The sequence below is a fragment of the Prionailurus bengalensis genome, chromosome C2 (genome assembly GCF_016509475.1).
Source record: "Prionailurus bengalensis isolate Pbe53 chromosome C2, Fcat_Pben_1.1_paternal_pri, whole genome shotgun sequence".
NCBI classification, from domain to species: domain Eukaryota; kingdom Metazoa; phylum Chordata; class Mammalia; order Carnivora; family Felidae; genus Prionailurus; species Prionailurus bengalensis.
The window spans coordinates 154,664,286-154,687,533 of NC_057350.1; the positions used below are offsets into that span (position 1 = coordinate 154,664,286).

Here is a 23,248-nt window from a genome sequence, read left to right on the forward strand (position 1 = left end):
CAGCCAAAGAGAAGAAATACTGTGTCCCATGCCCTCCAAGGGCAGTGGGCAAAACTCTACCCACCTCAAGTCTGGGTGTTGGGAGCAAAGAAAAACATTACAGCCCTGAGAATCTATAACCCCGATGAGCACGTCGCCTAAAACCTTGTATGGAGATTATAGCTTGACGTGATTCGGGGCTGACTGTTCCTCCAGGTCCCTGATAGAATCAAATGCAAACTCTCTGTTTCAATCCAGGCTTCAAATAATCCCCCACAGATAAAATACCAGGAACTAGCAGTCAAAAAATTACAAAACACACAAAGAATGCACCAAGAATTAGAATCCAGAAGAAACCGCATGACCTCTGCAAAGGCTCAGAGACTGGAAATACCAGCAGAAAAGAGAAAATATGTATGTTCAGTATACTTAAGAGGGATTAAAATAATGAATAAGTAGCAGGAGACTATCAGAAATGATCAAGATTTCCAAAAGAACTCAAGTTTCTAAAAATGAAAAATATAATAATTGAAATTAAAACTCAAGACGGACTTCACAACAGATTACACAAAGCTGGCAAGGTAATTAACTGGAATGTAGGTCTAAATAAATTATCCAGAATGCAGCATAGAGAGACAAAGAGATGAAAACTATGGGGAACAGCTTATGTAACATGGAGGATAATATGTAACTCGAGTTCCGGAAGGGGCAGAGGGCACGGGGAGAGACAATATTTGCTGACTTTGAAGACAAAGATATCAGAGACTATCTCAGAAGTGACATAAGACACCAAGCCTCAGCTCCAGGAGGCCCAACAAAACCCACATTTGGTGCACAGAGATACTGCAGGACACTAAAGAAGAGACCTTAAGGGGCATGTGGGTGGCTCAGTCGGTTAAATGTCTGACTCTTGGTCTTGGCTCAGGTCATGATCTCATGGTTCCTGAGTTCAAACCCCAAGTCAAGCTCTGTGCTGCCAGTGTGGAATTGCTTGGGATTCTGCCTCCCCCTCTCTCTCTGCCCCTCCCCTGCTTGTGCCCTCTCTCTCTCAAAATAAAACATTAAAGAAAAAAAAAAGCTTAAAAGCACTCAGAGACAAAAGAGAGACTACCCACAAAGTAATAAAATATAACACCGATAGCTGGATTTGCAGCAACAGTGGAAGCTGAAAAATGATAGAACACCTTCAAAGCATTAAGAAAAGGTAATTTCTTTGCCAAATGGCAATTTCAATTGCCAATCTGGAATTTTAAAACCAGCAAAAACACTTTTCAAAATGCAGATGAACTGGACCAAAAAAAACTCAGTTTGCCACCCAAGACCTCACCAAAGGATGTGCTTCAGGTAGACCATGAAAGATCTCAGGGAACGAATTATGAGCAAATAATATTTGCTAATTCCAAACAAGCAGTAACATATTATGGAACAATATGATATCCACATGAAAACCATGAATCTAACACTGTCCACCAAAGACAAATTCCAGGAGGACTAGGGATTTACACAAAGCATTTTAGGAGGCAATGTAAGAGTGTATCTTTAATTATCTCAGAGTTGGCAAGGATCTTCTAAATAAGATTTAAAAAGCCAGTCTGTGAAGAACGATTCATAAAATCTGCCTATGTTAAATCTAAGAATTTCTGTTCATGAAACAAGTGTTTGTTTAAGAAAAGATGGATGAGTCCTAAACTGGGAGAAGATGTTTTCATGTAATGGATTACCATCTGGAATATATGAAGAACTCCTCAAATCAGTTCGAAAAGGCCAAAACCCAACAGAAAAATGGGCAAAAAACTTGAACAGGCACTTAAGGGGAAACATACTTTAATGTATTAGTACTCACAGAGATGCAATTAAAACTACCATTAGCTACAATTTCACAAATACTAAACTGGTAAAAAGTCTGACAGGATCAAATGCTGGAGAGAAAGCAGAACAAATCCAACTTCTGTACATCGTTGGTGGGACCAACAATGTGTACATTTATCCGACCCTTCTGAAAAACAATTTATCATCTTATGACCCAGGAATAGCTCTCCTACATATATACCCATAGCAAGCTTCCAAACCTGTGTGCCAAGCTCTTGAATCTCCTGTGTCCAAGAGTGGGGTGGAGCATGAGGAAGCAGGGATGAGGCCATGTGAGTCTCTAAATGTCCCTCGACGGCAGAGTGAATGAACAAACGTGCAGTAATAGTCACTAAGTGGAAACTATTACATAAAAAAAGTAAACCAGAGCTATATGTAATAAAATGGACGAATCCTAGGAACATATGCGTAGATACATACATATATATGTAGCAAAAAAACCACAGTATGATTCCATTTATGTAAAATTAAAAAAAAAATTTTTTTTAACGTTTATTTATTTTTGGGACAGAGAGAGACAGAGCATGAATGGGGGAGGGGCAGAGAGAGAGGGAGACACAGAATCTGAAACAGGCTCCAGGCTCTGAGCGGTCAGCACAGAGCCCGACGCGGGGCTTGAACTCACGAACCGCGAGATCGTGACCTGAGCTGAAGTCGGACGCTTAACTGACTGCGCCACCCAGGCGCCCCCATTTATGTAAAATTTAAAACTTGCAGGCTAAACAAATTTTTTAGGGCTACAAATAGGGGTGGTAAAAACAGATTATGAAGAAAAGAAATAACAATCACAAAATTTAGGAAAGTGGTTACCTTTAAGGGAAAGGGAAGGGGGTGGATTAGGGAAGAAGCACCTAAGAGATTCAAAGGTGATCAGCAATGCTCTTTCTTCAGCAGACGTTCACATGTTTTCCTCTATAAGTCCTATGTAAATATTTTATAAATTTGATTTTGTATTTACCAGTGTGTGTGTGTGTGTGTGTGTGCGCGCGCGCGCGCACGCGCGTTTTAAATGGAAGAGCAAAAAACACCACCACCAAGAGGGGAATGGGGGAAAGCGGTTTGGAAACCACAGAAAAGGGTCTGGGGACAGCAATAAGCCTGTATATCATGTTTTCACTACACAGCACTTTTCTGTTTAAGCTTGGGCACCACAAGTGAATTCTCATATTGTTACATAAGTTCTGTAATACTCTCTGTCCCCTCAACCCCCAGTAAGAAGAGGCTTTTTTTCCTCTTCATTTGTAGAATGAAGCATTCCCCTCTGTTACCACTGGAAACTCAATGTCTCTACGGGATGTTCTGCGTAGGCGGGAAATGATTATTTTAAAAGCTGGAGAACATCAAATAATCTTGAATAATGAGGCACTGGAGGAAAGAAAAGCAGTGTAATCCACCAAAAAAAGGGTCAGAGATTTTTCCACACAGATTTCTCATGGAACCCTCTGGCGCATCCCGGCTACTGAGGCGCGGCCCTGCACCCTGGGCGGGGAAGGCAGCAGGGGTCTGCTGGCGTCTGGCATGGGGCCCCCACAGGTGCTCCTTCATGCAGATGGGACTCTTCTTCCCTGGGCTTCCTGAGGCTGCTCGGCCCTCTTCACCACCTCTTAGCTGGACCTCGAGCACCTCGATTTCACGCTTCCTCTAAGTATCTCCACAGCCTTATTAGTCCACGGGCATTTCCCTGCCATTCTGCCGGCAGCAAAACGGGACACGATCCCTCTGCGCTTCAAGGCCAAACCACACATCTGAGTGCTCGATGGAGGCTCTGGGTCTCGGTGTGTTTTTCCGAGAAGCAGCAAGTAAAGCCAAACCCGATGGAAGCGCGAGCAGTCCTCTACTTCTGAGCGGCCATGTGCAGAGCAGAAGCTCGGCGCCCTGCAGGCCCGCCTTCCAGAAGCCAAAGGGTGCCCAGCCTGTGGCTGCTGTTGGAGATGGCCCAGAAGCTCTCCCAGGCTGGTCTCTCCCTGGGCTTGGCTGAGGTGGCCTTCTATCTGTGACAGAGTATCTTTTGCCTTACGTTAGGTGGTAGCCGGTTACTTACTAAACACTCCCCACAACACCCTGGTGTCCTGTAGGGCCGGGGTCAAGGCCCATTCACCTCACTTTCTGCCTCAGGGCTTGGCATCGAGCATCTGTGCGGAGAAGATACTTGACAAATGTCTGCCGAGCTGATTTCCTATACCGAAAGAAACTATCATCTGGGGATAGGCCATGTAAAAGTATGAACATTTAGACCCAGGACTGTTCGCCAAAGATCAAGAAAGTGAAACTGTGGATAAAAAGTGAAGCACATTTTTACATTCAAATGACAGCAAAAGACATTATGACATTCCTTATCCTCATAAATTAACAGATCAAAATTACAGGACTAGCAGTAGGTTTAGTCATTACTGAGATGAGCCTAATTCCATGCAGCATCCAGTTAACTGGAAACTGGGCCAAAATTTAACCTCATTTCTTGACTGAAAGTGTGCCCACCAGGAGTGGGGAAATCCAGGAGACTCAAGAGAGTTGTCTGAGTGTTCAACTCTGACATCCTTCACGATAAAGATTCACCTCCCGGGCTACTCCCCTCAATCCTGAGTCCACCCACCAGGCACTCTGTGGACACCAACAGGGAGGCGGGGAGTGCGAGAGACGCGATCCCTGCACAGACAACACGATCGCGTATTGCAGATTATTCGTAGATCGAATAATCACACGAATAAGCACAACTAAGGATGTCGCTACAAGGAGGGTATCCCGTACTCCTTTCCTGGGTTAGGGGCACAGCCAGCCTCTGCGGGGGAGCGGTCAGGCTGTTGGTCTGCTGAGGCCGGTGGCCCACCTCACCAAATCCGAGCTTCAGGGAAATCCCGGTACAGCATTCACCTTCAAAGACCAGCAGCTTCCCGCACCTGGGGCTGTGGGGGTGTAAACCACACGCCAGCGGGCAGGATCCAAGGCAGAGGTCCTTCCCCTTGGACGCGGGCTGGCGCTGACGAGGCCCACACACGGTATCCTAGGTGTTCATCACTAGGGCCCAGGAAGGCTGCTGCAGAGCATGAAAACGATGCCCCAAAAAGGTGAACAAATTTCCGAGGGGCTCCAGCAGCGTGCTTCCGGCTCCCTCCACTCCCAGACCACGGGCACTACTCCTCCTGTAAGCCCCTCCCCGGCGCATCTGAAAAACCAGCCTCAGATGCGGGATGGGATCACAAGGTGCACCTGCCCACACAGGCAGGTGATTGTTTAGCATCTGAATCCCGGGCCGGCCACCTCGTGCGCAGGCCGTGCCAGTCACGACCCGCCCTCACCAAGGCGTGTCCCTGGGCCTGTTTCTGACTGCCGAGATGTTCCAACTCATCTGTCCTCTCCATCTCCCATTCCACGTCCCCATCTTCAAAACACCTAACAGCAGCTGCTCTCACAGGGCGATTCTAGTTCAATGACATAACGCGTACAAAGACACAATTCGGGAACATCTGGATTCATCAACTGAGCCTCAGCGACGGACGCTACACCTGATCCAACGTGATGCAGGTTAGCTTGACGCTGCACCAAAAAGAGTTTGCAACCAGTCAGAAGTTTCTCGAAACCTGAACTTTAAGTAGCTTGCTTTGCACGAGGGAGACAAACCCTCAAGAAGACTCAGTCAATTCCAAGTCTGAGGGAGGCTGTCAATGAAACTACTGTGAGCAAGCCTGCTAAATAAATCAAGTTAACAGCCCACCGCTCTTACATTATTTTAAACGGTTGTGAAAGTCCCCAGCTTGAAAGCCAATAAACGGAAGAGCAACCAGAACAAATCTTCACGGAAACAAACGCCAGAAGCCAACTGGCAACTACTCCTGCAACTGGCAGGACCTCAGTCACAGGAAGCGTTTACTCTTGCCATGTGTGGAGACACCTATGTCTTTGCCCACGTGCGGACGAAGGGCCAGAGTGCAAAGAAAAGAGAGAACACGGCAAGGCAAATGGAGGCCTTCCTGAATTTGTTCACACAGGGGATGACTGAGACAGAGAAAAATGGAAGGGGCTGCTGAGTCATGGCAGCCGCTTTAGAAGGTTGAGGATTAGTGTGGAAAGTGCTAAATTCACCTCGGCCACTCAGGACGTTATGAGTTAATCCAGGTTGTCCTATTTTAAGACACAGCGTTGAAATGTGACTACTCTAATCAAGAAATGAGTTGCACGTGAAAAATGGAAAGGCCATGGCTGAACCGCATGGCCTGCAGTGCGGACCTGCCGTCTGGAGCCCGGAGCCGGGTCGTCTACACTTGAAGCACGACTGACTCATTAGGTGGTGACAGCTCTCTGGTGGGGCCGCTGTTACACTCCTCAATCCCTCCCTGGTCAGTTCACGCCCAGGAGGGCGCTAGCCCCCTTTAATTCCTAAACCACATTACTTAGTTTTGAAGTAACAGGGACCAAAATGGAGCTTCTATACTCAAGGATTATGAAAAGCTATTTCTGAGGAAGATGATGTTGACTTATGTCTTTATCTTCAGGATATGAAAGTATCTACTGACTCTTTACTGTGTAACAAGTCTTTTACTTACTTTTTATCTCTAATCAACACAATCATCTTCAAGGGTAAAACCGATCTCATCTTACAGATGAGGAAAACCTGAGGCACAGCAAGGTTAAGTCACAACTTTAAGGTCACACAACAGAAGCGGTAGGGCCAGGATATCCACTCAGAGCCCTGCAAAGCCTGCGTGCTTCGGCAAGAGCACGTCCCAGCGAGGCTTAAGATTAAAGAATCTTGCTTTAATAGGGCTAAGAAACAAACTGAAGATAGTTTCAATGACTGCCTTACTCTGACTGCTGGGTTTAATGAGAATACCGATGATTATAATTAAAACCAAAGACTACTTTTCCCTTCCCTACCAGTTGAAAATCATCTGTAAGCTGCTGCTGCAGGTTAATAAAGGGAGGTCTGCTTGGCACACTGCGGTGGCCACCCTGACATAAATACTTCCTGCACTTCCAAAACCTTCACGTTCTGGCCCTCGGAGACCCCGACAGACCTTGGCACTTACGTACTCTCATGTCCCCGCTCATTAATTTCTTCCTGGAGGCTCAGGACACTGGTGAGGTTGATGATCCTTCTCCGGGGAGTACAAGCTGCTGTCATTTCCTTCCGGGAATCATCTTCCACCATTTCCACATCAGAGCTTTCCCGGGGCCTCTTTCTGTGATGACGATAAGGAACCCAGAGATTACCATTCTTAAAAATTGTGTTTTTAAGTCAGCCAAATTTTGTGTATGCGTTTGGAAGAGGGGACAGCTTCTTGTGCTGGCTGTGCACGTCTGGGGCGGGGTCCTTGTGCGGGTGGCAGGCCAGCAAGATGGGTCTGTTTTCTAGCATACTGTGTGTCGGCTGACCCTGCGGCCCCAGCAGCCGGCCCTGCACATAGCAGGACTCTGGAGTCACTCGCCCTGGGGGCTGCGGGGACTTGAGCATGTGCGCTGACCTTGCCAAGTTTTGCTCGTTCAGTCCTCTATCAGACACGTAGAGTGCCAGCTCTGGGCAGCCACGCACAAGGCAGACAAGGTGACTGCCCTCACCACACTTACTTTCCAGCTGGGCAGTCAGAAAGACACAGAAAAAAAGCTCATTTTAAGTAGCAACAAATACTAAGAAGAAAACTAAAAAGGTAACACACTGATGGGGCAGTGAAAGGGCCTCTGGCAAGAGGTGACACAGAAGTCCTGAGTGACAAGACGGCAGAGTCTTCCTAGGCCCAGAGCACGGCGAGAGCAAAGGGCGGAAGCTCAGGCAGTTCAGGTCAGCCACAGAGAGGAGTGGCCAAGCACCCCGTGGGACAGGGAAAGCGGGAGGCTGACGGGGAGGCAGGGTGGATGCACCCAAGTGCAAGGGGAAACACTGGTTTTCAGCTAAGGAGTGATAGTTTCATTCCTGGTTTCAAAAGTTTCTTTTGACTGCTGTGTAGTAAAGAGCTGGTGGTGTTACCTCCCCCGGTGACAAACGGAAACATAATCCTGCCCTGCAGGGCTGCTAAGAGTGTGCATACAGCATCCACCACATGGCATCTTCTCCATAAGTGGCGGCACCCTTATTATTCTCTGGAAACAGCCCTCCAGGTGGTCTTGCCAGACCGACTTGGCAACGGGCAAACTGGAGTCCAGTAACGCATCCAAATCCCAAAGGCCAATTTAGCACCGGGGTCCTAGTGGCCGGCCACGGTGTGGATGGGCAGCCCTGGGCAAGCACCTGGGTGCCCAGGTGCGGCACCCAAGCCCGCAGGTAAGGAATGTCCGCCTGGGGTCCCAGCGCCGCACCTCTGGAGAGCGTACCGGGTGCATGCTGGGAACGCAGCTAAATGTCAGCTGTTGTTACCGTCCGCCCTTCTCCTGCTCTCACCGCCAGCCTGTGGGCTTAATATGAACTGGGGAAATGCATTTTTACTGAGAGGAGTGGAATGAAGGAGAACCCTCTGGATGTTTTAGGGTTGTCTCTAGTCACCTCTGCTATTGGGGCTGTATCAAAATCCAGTACTAAAAATAAAGGATGAATCTTCTGATTTGTTTTTTCTGATGTGTGTTTAACTCACGCTTGGAACAATGGACATTTAAGATATTTCGCAGACTACTGGGTGGGGGACTCTCAAGCCATGGTCACAGGCAGGGCACTGTCCCACTGGAGTCAGAGGCTGAGTCAGACAGAGAGAAGCTGCAAGCGGTTCGTAAAGTCGAGCCAGAAAGCAGTTTTAAGGGAGAACAGCAGAGGCAAGCCACTCCTCCCCCCGAGTCCATACCTGGGGTTACCTGGGCTGGAAGGTGGCCCTCTCTTCTCCGACACTTGCGAAGTCCCCTCTGTTGCATCCCCCTCCAAGCCCTGATTTGTGGCAGCCACTGCAGCAGGCTCCGGGAGTTCGAGCATTTCCTCATCCTGCTGCCTGGCCCTGCCGCTGGAAGCCTCAGGCCCATCTTCTGGGACCACGGCCTGAGGCTGAGCCTTGCTCACAGGCTGCATAAACGCATCGAGCTTCTGTTCCCGCGAATCTGTGCGGACCATCTGGTGAGCATAGACCTTGTCGCCGCTTCCAGAAGTGGATGAGGGGGGCACACCCATTGTGGACTTAACCACCTCCCCAGAGGGGCCAGCAAGACCTGGGAGTAAAGTCTGGGTCAAAAAAGAAGGTAGCGGATTAAAAACACTTTTTTTAAGTAAATAAGATTCCTAGCCACCAAGATCTTTCAAGCTCCGTGGTATTTATGTAATATGAGATTCCCTTTACGTTTGATGCTGAACTCTTACTGTATTCTATCTTATATGTTTCAATAAAGTAGGATCTATCAGAAAAAAAATATTAAAAAGAGGACAACGGGAAGATTTAGAACACGAACTAACTAAGTCCAGGTTCCAGGGGCACCTGGCTGGCTCAGTTGGTAGAACAAGCCACTCTTGATCTTGGGGTTGTGAGTTCAAGCCTCAAAGCGTAGAGATTACTTTTAAAAATTCTTTAAATAAAAATAAAAAGACGTTCTGGTCCCAAAGTGAAGCAGTACTGGAGAAAGAAGCCAGAACCAGGTAAGTCGTTACAGAGGTAGTTTTAATATAGGAGTTCTGACCAGAACTTGAAATTCAACAGATACTCCAGTAAACAATTCAAAAGTTCAACAAAATCCTTATAATTTTAAAATTGGTTTCAAATGAGAAATATTAGTGTAAAGTTCTCCTATTTTTGTCTTTTTTTTCCCCTGCCATAAGAGGATTTCATTTTTTTATTGTGGTAAAATAAACACAAAATTTACCACTTAACCATGTTCAAGCGTGTAGCTCTGTGGCATTAAGTAGATCACATCACTGTGCAACCATCACCACCATCCATCTCTAGAACTTGTTCATCCGCCCAAACTGAAACTTTGTCCCCATTCTCCCCTACTCACCAGCTCCTGGCAACCACTATCCTATTTTTAAATATACATATTTCCTAGCTCTGTCCACTGGCAAGGACTAAAGTCAATGACCACCCAGCAGCAGTAAGGACCCCTGGACCCCAGATCATAGTCTCTAAATACCATCCCCACTAAAATAAACCAGATTTCCTTGGAGAAATGGCCAATTCCAGAGCTCGGGCTGGGAAAGTACGCAGTGAGCCTACAACATATTCTCTTGCCAGAAACAAGGAAGCTATCAAAGACTAATGGAATTGGGTCATAAGGACAAGAGCATCAGCTTGAAGGGGATTTCGTTGGTCTAAGATGGGATAATTTGAGCATCCAAAATAAAAACGACTCTATGTAATTAAACTATATAGCTTTGTTAGCAGTTATGATAAAATACTGAGAGAAAAAGAAAAAACGGGTAGGAAGAGGGAGAGAGAGAGAGACAGTGAGAGAGGACAAAGTCATTAAACATCACTGCAGATCGCTAGGACACCAACTCATTCCTCTGCACATTGATAATTAAAGAGAGAGAATTCAGCATTTACCCTTACTTTCTAGTATGAACTGTATTTCAGGATAACCAAAAAGCTCTAACAAATGAGGGAAAGTTATTGTATACAGAAGAATTACAGTTCAGTAATGTAGAAAAAAATGATAAAATGAGAAAATCAATCTTGCAATCCTAGTGAAATAACAGAATCAGGTAATGGTCATCAATGAATGGTGAAACCATTAAGCTAAATATTCATGGAGAACTTAACAACGAAGGAAACAGGCTGTCACCAGCTGAACCCACTGATGAGTCCCATCACCAAAATGCATAACAGGTCAGTATGCGCCTCCTGCTGGGATGTGACCAAAAGTACAAGGCAAACACAAACTGCTTTTTAAATCTGAGTGTAATTATGCTAGTTTATAGGAATTCCCAGTTTATAGGAAATGTGGAGAATTAGAACAAGTTAAATGACACTAAGAAGCAATCAGCCAAACAAAAATGTGCATTATTCCACAGGAAGCCTTTAGAATAAGCTAATAGGAACAACAAAAGATTGTACAGGGATTTTCTACTTTCAAAGAGATGTAAAAGAGATTTAAAGACAGATCAACTAAATACAATGGAACTTAAACGGATACAGATTTGAACAAAGCTACTTTATAAAAGCGTCTTTTTTGGACAATTGGGATATCTGAATATGGACTGGATACTAAATGACATTATTATCATTGTTATGTATAAAAGAACACTGTGATTATATAAGGAAAAAATATTTAAAATTTTTTTAAACGCATAACGAAGTACTAGGGAAAAAGTAAATGCCTGGAATGTGCTTTAAGGTACTCTTTCCCCTGGGGCGCCTGGGTGGCTCAGTCGGTTAAAGCAGCCGACTTAGGCTCAGATCATGGTCTTGCGGTTTGTGAGTTCAAACCGCAAGCCTGCTTTGGATTCTGTGTCTCCCTCTCTCTCTGCCCCTCCCTTGCTCGTGCCTGTCTCTCTCTCTCTCTCTCTCTCAGAAGTAAATAAACATTAAAAAAAATACATTTAACAAAATATTCTTTTCCCCACCCCCAAGCCAGAGAGGGAGAGGGAAAACAAATATGGCAAAATGTTGGTTGTTGAAGTTGGGTGACAGGTTCGTGGATAATTTGTGTATTATCCACTTCCATGTATACTTAGAAATATTCAACGAATTAGATAATAAAAAGTCAAATAAAGTAGCAACTCTGCTCAAAAAAACAAAAAAAAACCAAAAAACCTTTCTTCATGGACAATATAAAACCTTTGCAACACACACAGGACAATGAAGTAAATGCAGTTGACCCTTGAACAGAGCAGATTTGAACGCCACGGGTCCGCTTACATGCAGGTTTTTTACAGTATTATAAGTGTATTTTCTCTTCCTTATGATTTTCTTAAAAACCTGAGTTTCTTTTTTCTAGCTTACTTTATCGTAAGAATACAGTATGTAACACAAACATAAAATACGTGTTAAATGACTGTTTACGTTATCGGTAAGGTTCCAGTCACCACTAGGCTACTAATAGTTAAAGGCTTTGGGGAGTCAAATCTTATACACAGATTTGTAACTGCACAGGGGGTCGGCACCCCAACCCCCGCTCTGTCTGAGTTTCAACTGCATTTGCTTCATTTGCTCGTGTAATATCCATAGGAGTGGAAATTAACATAAATACTTCGCAGACAGTAATTTTAAAGTCCAGAAAAGTGAAATACCTTGATGGAGTCGGAAGAAGCCCAAGAGCCCCTGGGGTTTGTGATTTCCATACCAAATGGTTTCATTGCAAACCAGGGCTTGTGCTGTAGGCCCTGGGCAGTGTTGTGCAAGGCACAGATGCCAAGCAGGAGAGAAAGGATTCTGATTCCCCTCTAGGAGTGGGACAGCTCTGAGTTGGGACCCCACCACACACAGCAATGCTCCGAGGCTTGTGCCACCGCACCAGCAGAGGCAGGCCGTCTGATCCAGAAATCACTTTCCTTCTGAAGACACACTGGTCAGAAATCTACTTACTGGAAAATACAACGTAAGCCCACTAAATGAATCTGACTCCTGCAAAATAAGCCAGGAGGAAGAGGAGTTCTTTTCCCAGTGCGGTCACAGACACAGCCCGGGACCTCTGGCAGATCCCTTCCTTGGATCTCAGCTGGGACAGAGCGAGGGGTGGCCCCTCTGGCCCAGCCAGCGTGCTCCTCATCTTCGTGTCCTGCTTTGAGCCCGTCCCCCTGCTCCCCCCCGCCCCCAAGCCAAGCCCTGTCCGGGTCCCGACAGTTCCAGATCTTCAACCCTCTGTGAGTGGAGCGACCTCCTCTGCCCAGACCCTCCTCTGCTTCTCCCAGACAGCTGCGGGTCTCCATTGTGCTCCCCCGCAATCCCTGCCCCACTACGACCACAGGATTCTTCATAAAATGGCACATCAGACCTCAGCATAAGCTCCTTAACATGCCAACAGAAATGTCTACGTGGGGGGACCTCTGCAGCCTCCTCTCCCCTCGGCCAGCTCCCCAACGGGCCCATGCTTGGGCTCCACCCTGGCTGCACATGACAGCACCTGGGAAAGCTGTCAAACTACTGATGTGCCACCTTGAGACTGAGCTCTTAGTCTGGAGAAGACCCAGCAAGGGTGTTTTCTAAGTTTCCCAGGTGATTCTACTGGCAGCAGGGTAAACACTGGACCCTGGAACTTCCATAACCTCAAACACGCATCTTCCTGCCCTCCTGCCCGCACCCCCCCCCTGCCCTCAGGCCTTTTCTTCACTGTTTCTTCAGCCAGAAATAACTCTTTTCATTCCTCCTCCCCTTTGCCCATCTCATTCCTACTCAGCCTTCGGATCCCAGCCTCCGCATCCCTCCCTTCCCTCCCCTGACCGCCCAAGTCCGGGCAGGAGTCCCTCTTTCCCTCTCTCGTGAGATGTACTCTCTAGCAGGCTGGGGCGCCTCTGTGGAGGCAGGAACTGGCTATGGAGCATCCCCTGGCACCCAACGGAGTCCTGCCCACGGCGGGGTCCTCAGTGCACAGTTGCCAGGGAGCAGCCACAGATATAAACCAAGTAACAGTGATGGTTCGCACGTACCACACACTGCTGAGGGCCTCACCCGCGCACGCCAGGCGCACCAACCCTCACGGCGTGCGCGTTGCTCTCGCCACCACGGCACTGCGAGGATTTGTGTGTCTGTTACCTCTGCGAGACGTGGGCCTCACGTGGCACCAGGGGCCCACCGAGAGTCACAGGAGATTGAGGGCTGGTTCCCAGGGAGAACTTCCTTCTGCCCGCCTGCCACACACACCTTTCGGGTAGCATCGGTAGCAACCTGAGGGGACTCTGCCCAGCCCTCTGTCTGGGCTCCAGGGGCGGGGGGCTGCCCCACCGGCCCTTATCTCACCGCAGTGCCCAGGCCGTCTCCCAGCCAGGTGCTTTCCGTGGAGGGTCCTGGGTGAAGCATTCGCCAGCTTGGTGACTTAACAAGTTTTCTGTGAAGTAGGCTCGCAGAAGCCCACTCTCTGCTTGCAGAACCCAGAATAATTAATCGGGAAAGCGTTTCCGTTTCTACAGGTCTGGGGTCTGTTGTGCTTCTGAACACACCCTCGCCACGTGCTGCCTGGAATCACATCATGTCAGAACTGGGAGGGACACGGGACATCGTATTATCCACCTGTTTATTTTACAGAGGGGAAAACTGAGGCCCCAGACAGCCAGGAGTAGCTGAGAATCCAAAGTACTGGGAAGCTCAGTAATTACAAGAAGGCAAACGGTGCCAGGCTCTGCAGACTTTCACCTACTGCTTGTAACTACCCTCGGATGTGGTGAAGGCCAGTTCAATCCTTACTGAGGGAGACATGGAGACCGGGGAAGTTAGTCACACAGTGGTGACCCAGGCCTGCCTGACTCTAAGGGCCCTGCTCCTCCCGCTGCCCCCCTGCTTCGCCACTCTGTCCCGTGAATGCGAGATCGGCCTCCTCCTGAACATCCCCAGGGAAGAATGCACGGGACGGTGCCGTATTCTGTTTCAGACAGCCTGTTTTCCTAAGGGGTCGGTCTAAGGTGCCAGATAGAGGCAGACTGTAAACGCAGGCCTCCTGACTCCAGGCCCAGGGCTAACATTCCAAATTTTTTTTTTTAACATTTATTTATTTTTGAGAGACAAAGACAGAGCATGAGCGAGGGAGGGACAGAGAGAGAAGGAGACACAGAATCTGGAGCAGCTCCAGGCTCAGAGCTGCCAGCACAGAGCCCGACACGGGGCTCGAACCCACAAACTGTAAGATCATGACCTGAGCCGAAGTCGGATGCTCAACTGACTGAGCCACCCAGGCGCCCTGAGGACTAACATTCTAATACCTTCGTGGTTAGGTTCAAATCAGGAGATGTTACCAAAGGAAAACTACCAAAGCAATCCTTGGAAAGACAGTCTAAAGCAACACGCAGAAGTCTGGGCTCTCCCGTCCGAGGGGGCACACGGTCAGGTGGGGAAGGCACCAGAGCAACAGCCGGACGGAGAGCGCCCTCACCTGGGTGAAGTACATCCTGGACGAGTTGGAGCCCAGGAGCTTGCTCTCAATGTGCTGTTGCACCCGCTCCAGGATGCTGTCCTCGTGTAGGAAGTGAACCTCGTGCTTTGTGGGGTGCACGTTGACATCCACGTTCTGGGGGCTGATCTCCAAACTGGCAGGGTGAAAAGAGAATAGTTACCCCAGCAGACTTGGGAAGGCCAAATGACACAGTGGTCAAAACTTCCAGCTCAAGCCGGAGCGACAGGATTCTCCAGCTGTGCAGCCCCAGGTCACTGACATCATCGTTCTTTGCTGCAGTTTCCTCATTTGTAAAATGGACACAATGTACAGTGGGGATTAAATCTGTGTAAAGCACTTCACACGGACCTGGCACATTAATTCTACGTCAGCTGTTACCATCTTTCCAGAACTAGTGGAACTTCTTACTGAGTGATCTGGGGCAAGTCGCTTAACCTCTCGGGATGGGTTTTCTCATCAGTAACCTGTCCCCTACTTACTTCTCGGTATTATGAGGATCAAAACAAGAAAACACGAGAGAACTTTCCATCATTAAAATCTAACACAAAGGTCAGTGGAGAGGCTGTGCCAGCTCCAAACCCAGCTTTCATCGTGTGCTCCGCGACCACAATGTGAATCTCGGTCAGTAGAGGGCACTGGAGGGACCCAGGGGGAGGAAGACGGGGGCCAGGTAGGGGGCAGTTTCCGTCTGGTTCGGGAACAAGACCTGTTACCCACCTTTGTTTCACCAACACAGCGGCTGGCACGTGGGAGGCGTTCAGTGAGATTCTGCTGCATGAGTGAACACATGCAGGAAAACCGGGCCCTTTACCGTGAGAAAGGACAGAACACCCTTTGGCCAGCGGCGCACGGGACTCACTCCGATGGAGGTACTGGCAAGCCCGTCTCTTTTAAGAGGACGGCCGAAAGGGATTTGCTCCTTGTGACTCTTGGGTGCGGCGTCTGCTGCTACGTTACCTGAGGTACAGGAACGGGTGTGTGTTTTTGGGCAAATAGGCTGCATACACGGTTTCAATGGCTTTTCTTAAGGAAGTTGACTCTACCAGACGATCTAGAAAATAAAAGGAAAGTAACCAGCTCAAAACTGTCCTGAAGGAAAAGGTAACGGGTGCACATTCATACCATGCCATGAAATCACTCAGGAAGAACACTTCGGGAGTGACAGCCACAGCAGGCTCCAGGAAGGCCGCTTTTACGTGTTGCCGTGTCTCACTACGGGCTTGGGGCTCTCTCCGCTCACCCACGTCACAGATACGTGGGAGGGTGGTCAATTCGGCCTGCCCGCTTCCCTTCCCTCAGTCTGCCCGGGCGGACTACCTCACTGGGCACAGTGGGCAGTGAGCCATCGGCTCTCAGACTCTTCATGCTGCAACACAACACGCTGGCCGCCTATCGCAGGTACCACAGGAGACAATACGCTGGTGACTAGGTAAACTCCAGTTCCGAGTGGTGAGCACCACAAGAGAGGTGTGTGCTAAGTGGTGGGAGGAGAGAGCAACCGATTCTGCCCGGGTACCTGGTGTGGTGGGGGGCAGTGTTCCAACAGTGGGGTGTCCCAACTGAGCGACGAGAGCAAGAAAGTTTTCTGGACACTTCGGGCAGTACGGATAGCTGAATGTACATTTAAGGTAATTTAGGAAATGAGGCAGGTTGGAAGGGGGTGGATGGAAAACACCAAAAGATGGGAGAGGTAAGACAAAAATCAGAGGAAGATCTATTTTCAGAAAACACAGCCTTCCTTTCTCCCCCGACAGGTGACCCGCTGGTGACCTGTTCTTCTGGGTCGGTGTCGCAAGGACACATCCTGTGGTTTTATTTCTAATGGAGAATTGAGGCTGTGATCTTATCAATGAAGAGACCGTTCTTCTCTGAGTGCTCAGCACCCCCGCAGCCCCTCAACAGTGTTGCTGTACCTGGGGACACGTGCCCTGAGCACACGGGCCTGGAGCAGGTATGGGCACCTGAAAGGGGACGGCCAGAGTCCCTCTGCTGCGATTTCTGGACTGGAGACACATTGAGGGAGTGTTCCTTGTCCCACCACCCGAGTGAGAGCATGCAGTGCGGAGATAACCCGATGATACACCTACAGGTCTGACCTCTCTGCTTCTGGGAACCTGGTATCATGACCAGGCTACTAGCACTGATGCACAGCCCGTGCGGTGAACAGCTCACCAGAAGCACAGACGTGAGCTACGCACGTGGCACTTACACGGATTTCTGCTGGCCTGTTCGGTAGCCAACACATGTGTTAAAAAGCAGCGATTCGGGGCGCCTGGGTGGCTCAGTCGGTTAAGCGTCCGACTTCAGCTCAGGTCACGATCTCGTGGTCCGTGAGTTCGAGCCCCGTGTCGGGCTCTGGGCTGATGGCTCAGAGCCTGGAGCCTGCTTCTGATTCTGTGTCTCCCTCTCTCTCTGCCCTATCCTTGCTTGCACTCTCTCTCTCAAAAATAAATAAGCATTAAAAAAAATTAAAAAAAAAAAAAAAGCAGCGATTCTTCATGGTTGGGAAAAACAAATGAAAAATACTTCTGGGCTTTGATAAAAGCAAACTTTGTTACACACCAGACTTAAGTCCTTCTTAATAAAGTAGGAAAAAACCCTACTATTATAGATCAGTTTAACAGAACGTGTCTATGAAATATTGACTCTCTCTTCCCTGTTCTATATGGCTTTGAAAACTGCTGTAAAACATGTACAATCTAGGGGCACCTGGGTGGCTCAGCTTCTGAGTCTTGATTTCAGCTCAGGTCATGATCTCACACTCATGAGACTGAGCCCCAAGTTGGGCTTTGTGCTGACAGTGTGTAGCCTGCTTAAGATTCTCTCTCTCCCTCTCCCTCTCTGCCCCTCCTCTGCTCATGCACTGTCTTTCTCTCAGAAAAAACCCATGTATAATCTGGGACATTTATAGCTGGTTATCATTATAAATGGAACAAAGGAATATACCATTTTCAATGGCAAGCAAACAAAACTGTAATTGTGAATTGCTTTAAACAAGAAAGGTAAAGGATCTATATGATAAAAATGGTAAGTGCTGGAGCGCCTGCATAGCTAAGTAAGTTGAGGGTCCGACTCTTGATTTTGGCTCAGGTCAGGATCTCACGGGTCATTGAGATTGAGTCCCATGTAGGGCTCTGCACTGACAGCACAGAGCCTGCTTGGGATTCTCTCTCTCTCCCTCTCTGCCCCTCCTCTGCATGTGTTCTCTCACTCTCAAAATAAATAAACATTTAAAAAACGGTAAGTACCAAACAAATGGAATGATGCATCTCTGGTTGGAAAATTAAAAACCAAATCAGACACATTTCTAGTTCCCCTGTCAGTCTCTCAAAACCATATAATATGCAATTAAGTAAAAAGCAGCAGAATGCAAAACAGTTATTTACTTAACAAGTAGTGATCATGTAAACAATATGCCTGCAGAGAGATAAAGAGTGGAGAGGAAATTCACAAAAATCCAAATTCATTAGCTAATTTCCTCCTTGATTTCTGGTACTGCTCACTGTATCATAAATAACTCATTCTCTAAAAAGAAAAATTGCAAGGAACTTTGCTAATGACACCCAAGGTACCCCTCTCCTTGTGTCCTGCTGTGCAATTCAAACAGTGAATCTTGATCTCGAGAGAGAACAAACATCTGCCTGGGGCCTGCTTATGAGGTTCTGATGCCAGCAGGTGAGGAAGCTGTTCGGACTCACAGGGGTCTGTGTTGCCCTCTCCCGTGCTCCCTCTCAAAGGCAAGCATCAAGAGGCCTCTGCAACAGCCAGCCAGCGCTGAGCACGTATCCGAGGGCTGAACAGGCGTAGGCCAGAAATTATGAACACCTCCTTACCGAGCCACACTTCAGCATGAGGGTTCCCTGTGTGTAATCGAACCTGTGGATTAGGAATTTTTCTATGGTCCCATAAAATTCCCTGCAGACATGGTCCTTTTCCACTTACGGTTGATGAAGAGTAAGAAGATACACTTCTTCACGGAGTAATTTGCATTGGATATAAAGCCATTCATTTTGAAGGCTAGGGTTTTATCCTCACACCCGACTTCTATCAGTTCTCTGGTTGGAAAAAAGAAATTCTGAGGCTTTTGAAGATAATGGAAAATTCAAACAGTATAAAAACTCAGAGCAGGAAAATGAGGGCTCCTTCCCATAAATGAATTCTGCCAAATAAGGACCCAGAGACTTGGTTTGTTGCGGTCCTCTGGGCCCACGCATCCATGCATGCGTCCAACCACCCACTCACACATCCGCCTGTTGTCCATCCATCTACCCACCTGCCCACCCAGTCACTGTTTTCAAGCACTTATGTTATATGCCAAGCACTGCCCTGACTGCTGGGACATAATCACAAACCTTAAGCTCCGAGACCTTGTTTTACTGAAACTCTTATATATCTTAGTAACTAAGTCCCAAAGACGGAACTCCCAAAAGACTCATTTCTACTGAACCCCTTACTATATGAACAGCACCACAATGGGGATGTTCCTCAGAGCTGTGCTTACGGGGAGGCGGGTTAATAAGGAAGTCTCAGCCTCACTCATCTCTGCCTGCTGGTTCCTCTGCCTGGAAAGCTCCTATTGATAGCGGGCTAACTCCTCCATATCCTTCGTGTCAGGGCTTAACCTCATCAAAGAACTACCTAACTCTGACTATTGCTCTCCTTGACCCCGAGAGATTCTCCTGTTGTGCCTTATATTTTTCCTTTGAGACATCTAGCATGACCACTCATGAATGGCATAATTATCTCATGTGTCTTTCCAACTAGGTATGAGTCCTCTGAGGGCAAGAAGCATTTCTGCTTTACGCCCTACTCTGTTTCTCAGCACAGTGCCCAGCAATTAGTAGGCACTCGTGAGGCATTTGCTGAGTGTATGCTAGAAGCTGTCATGTAGTAATGTGTACTCTGAGGCTGTGAGCAGAAAATACAGCTTGTGCTGTTTCTCCCACACAATAAACCAGCAAATCCTTTCTTCCCCCAGATATCTCAAGAGGCTGGTATTCTGGAAACACGCTTTGGGGAACGGCTGCTCTGTGGGATTTCTCATCTCTTGTAGTCCCTAGGAATCTCGTAACGACTAATTCTGAGTCTTCAAATATAATAAAGAAACTCGTAAAAGTTTCCTTGTACAATAGGGTTCTCCCTCTGCTCTAGGAACACAATTAAAAAACTTAATTCATTAACAGTAAGAGAAGGGTAATTAAAAGCAAGTTGACTGTTCCCTAGTTTGGAACTTGGTTTTGCTCAAAGAATGAATAATTTGTCCTTTCAAGTAGAAAACTGGGCTCTGGGACTACTGTTGCTGCTCCTAAGATCTTTGGAAAAAGTGAAGTCAGGGTCCGTCTTCTCCATCGGTGTGTGGCCTGCATCTGGGGCATGCGTGGCACACAGCGGGCTCCTAGTATTTCTCCCTCAGTTGATGACACAGGCACTTTGGGCTTGGCAGAATCCTGAGGTCTAGCCAGGACTCTTCCCTTGACAATGTAGACTTGGTAACATTTACAAATCTGCTTTCCACCAGACAGGGAAGTCTTTAAGGACAGGAAATATTTTGTCTTTACATCCCTAACTTCTGGCACAAAGCCTAGAATATGGGAGGCAATTAATAAATGCTGAATGATCACAAACAAAGTCCCAAAGTGATGTTAAGGGAAATATCAGGAAAAGAAGGAACATTAGAAAATGAAAGAATTCTACTACCCTATAAACATTTTAAAGACAGAGACTAGAGAGAACACACTGATTGACAGCCAGAGCCTCTAGGAGATAACATGCACCCAAGAAGTATGGATTCCATGAAATAATGACTCCAAGAACGAATCTGAACCATGGAAAGAAGCCTGCATATTTCATTAAAGCAAACTCTTAAGGCAGGTACTACCTTGACAGATTCCAAAATAATGTGATAAATAATAAACCAAGACGTGGAATGCAGATTTCTTAAAATATGAATTACCAACATACCGGCTAACAGCATTTCCAAAAATGGAGCGAATATTGTCTACAGTCGTGGCACTGGGCAGTGTTCTAACGTCAGCCACTGTCTCGCCTTGCTGATAAACAGAGCAGAAGATACGACTTACTGTCTCACAGCTGTGAATGAAACATCCCAACCTTACCTCCACAGGTGAACTCTTAAAAACCAAAAACAGGGGCGCCTGGGTGGCCCAGTCGGTTAAGCGTCCGACTTCAGCCAGGTCACGATCTCGCGGTCCGGGAGTTCGAGCCCCGCGTCGGGCTCTGGGCTGATGGCTCAGAGCCTGGAGCCTGTTTCCGATTCTGTGTCTCCCTCTCTCTCTGCCCCTCCCCCGTTCATGCTCTGTCTCTCTCTGTCCCAAAAATAAATTTAAAAAAAAAAAAAAAAAGTTGAAAAAAAAAAACCAAAAACATCCCTTTTTCTGATACAAAACCAACACTTACTTTTTTAACTGAGAAACCAATGCCTGAATTGTGTATTGAATACCTGGCAAAGAAAGACAACAGAACAGTAAGCAGCAAGAAATCGCCTAATGCACAATATAAGGCAGAACCCCCTTTTGGTTAAATAAATTGGTGGGGTTAAGTGATTTAAACAAAGATATAGACAGTCAAGAATATCTCCATATGTCATATAATGCCAAATGTGGCAGAATCAAACAAAAACCAGGGTTGTTTGCTCTTACAGGGTGCTGAGTAGATGCAGGGGTACTTTAACACACTCTCCTCCTTGCCTACAGCATTACTACCCCAGACCCAACAGGTCTAGGTGCTACATCTTGAGAACCTGGCCTTTACAACTCCTGAACTCTTATTCTCTCTCAGAGCTCTTCAAGACGCCCCCCCTCCTCATTCGCTTTCTCCTTGGCCCCCGGCCCTGCTCCAGCATCTTCCAGCCTTTTCTCAGTTGGCTGTTATTTATTTATTATTCCTCCTCCCATGGACCCCATGAACCGAAGGATTGTGTCTAGCAAAATGCATTTATTCAGCTAACAACTAGGAATTCACTTGACCACACCTAGAACCCAAACAGCCAACCAGAACTCTCTTATTTCCAGGGATAATATTTTGATGCTGCTTGTACAACGCCAGGGAAAAGCAAAGACACCTGAAGTATAAGTCTGTTCCACTTTATTAGGAGTATATGTTTTATTCATTTTGGAGTTTTGAGAAATACTGGAAAACAGTTAACCGATCTCTGCTACAATTCAAGGACATGCAGCCTTGGCGAGCCCATGCTGGATCCACTGAACCAGCAGATGAAGTAAGTCTACAGTGGACATAATGTTCTTTTCACCTGCCCTGCCTTTCACTTTCTTCTTTTAAGAGCCCCTAGCTTTCCTCTGGGAAACCACCTCTTCCCCATTCCATCTGATAGACCCTTAGACTGCCAATCAAGGAATCTCCCACAGACAGGAACGCATGATGGGGGTACCCAGGCCCTGCCAATCAGATGTACTCTCCAAGGAAACAGATGCTTGAGTAGAGACGGGAAAAGAACGAAAACAACTGCAGCAGGGCCACTATAAAATTCGAAGCCACCCTGGTTCTCGTGTCTTCCCCAGGGAGCAACTACTGACACTTGCTGCCACTTGATGAGTCACTCCCAGCCTTCCCATAAATTTCTCTTAGGCTCAAGTCAGCTGGAGTTTGTCTGGTTTGCTTTCCACCAAAGAACCCTCACCGATTCAGAGACCAACTGCTCTCTCCTCTCCTGGGAGATGAGAGAAAGCCCAGAACTGGCGACCAAACCTTGATCAGAAACCATCTGTAGGCTAAAACACAGTGTACTCTTTTCCATCTAGCTCGGAAACGGTTCTCAATTTATAAGCAGGGGAACACATTTCTTTGGTGAGACACCTCAAAGAACCACTCCCAGATTTTGGACTCTACCTGCCAACAACTTCCAAAATTTTCCCATACTCTTCACTCGGATTTTTTAAAGCTTTCCTCCTTGTGGATATGTTGTAAAAGAGATCTTCCACCTGAAAAGAAGATTTTTTCCTTGTAAATTCACAGAAGTACATGGAAATAAAGACCCAAGCTATCCACCTAAAGCTGGCTAGCAGAGAATCAAACTGTACTTACCAACAGTACAGTTCTAAGCACTGACTGGGGAGGGGGCAAGAGATAAGCCAGCCTTAGCAAACAAAGGAAATAAAAGAGATTTTTCCTGCTTCTCATTTCATTCACTGATTCCTCAAATAGGTACTGGGGGCTTTCTCTACAACAGGCTCTTTGCTTTGTGCTGGGAATTCGAAGATAAATAAAGCACAGTCTTACCCACAATAGCACACAATACAGCGGGGCAAACATGTAAATTTACAAATAACTGTACTATCATATGGCATCCAAACGTATTTTTCGAACTAAGAAGAATAATAAAATTTCTGAGATCATTTGGGCTTCTTGGAAATCACTGTGGTCACCCTGGATACAGGATCTGTCTTAACATGCACTTAGAAGCACACATTCATTTCTGCCT

The 23,248-nt window shown here is 47.1% G+C and overlaps 1 protein-coding gene across 8 annotated transcripts in view; it reads right to left on the minus strand.

The window, feature by feature from the left end:
* The window catches only part of MLH1 (mutL homolog 1), a 48,945-nt gene that overhangs the window by 13,382 nt on the left and 12,315 nt on the right, over window positions 1–23,248 (minus strand). For 7 of the 8 annotated variants that reach the window (XR_006299561.1, XR_006299560.1, XM_043595773.1 and 4 more), the window contains 8 exons: window positions 22,657–22,748; window positions 21,208–21,250; window positions 20,752–20,840; window positions 18,733–18,845; window positions 15,748–15,841; window positions 14,770–14,923; window positions 8,613–8,980; window positions 6,877–7,025 (listed from right to left, as the gene is read on the minus strand). Coding sequence is in view for 6 of the 8 variants with exons in the window: in XM_043595772.1 (XP_043451707.1) it covers window positions 6,877–7,025; window positions 8,613–8,980; window positions 14,770–14,923; window positions 15,748–15,841; window positions 18,733–18,845; window positions 20,752–20,840; window positions 21,208–21,250; window positions 22,657–22,748 (1,102 nt within the window). In the remaining 2 variants the exon portion in view is untranslated. The other variant, XM_043595777.1, reaches the window with a different exon arrangement.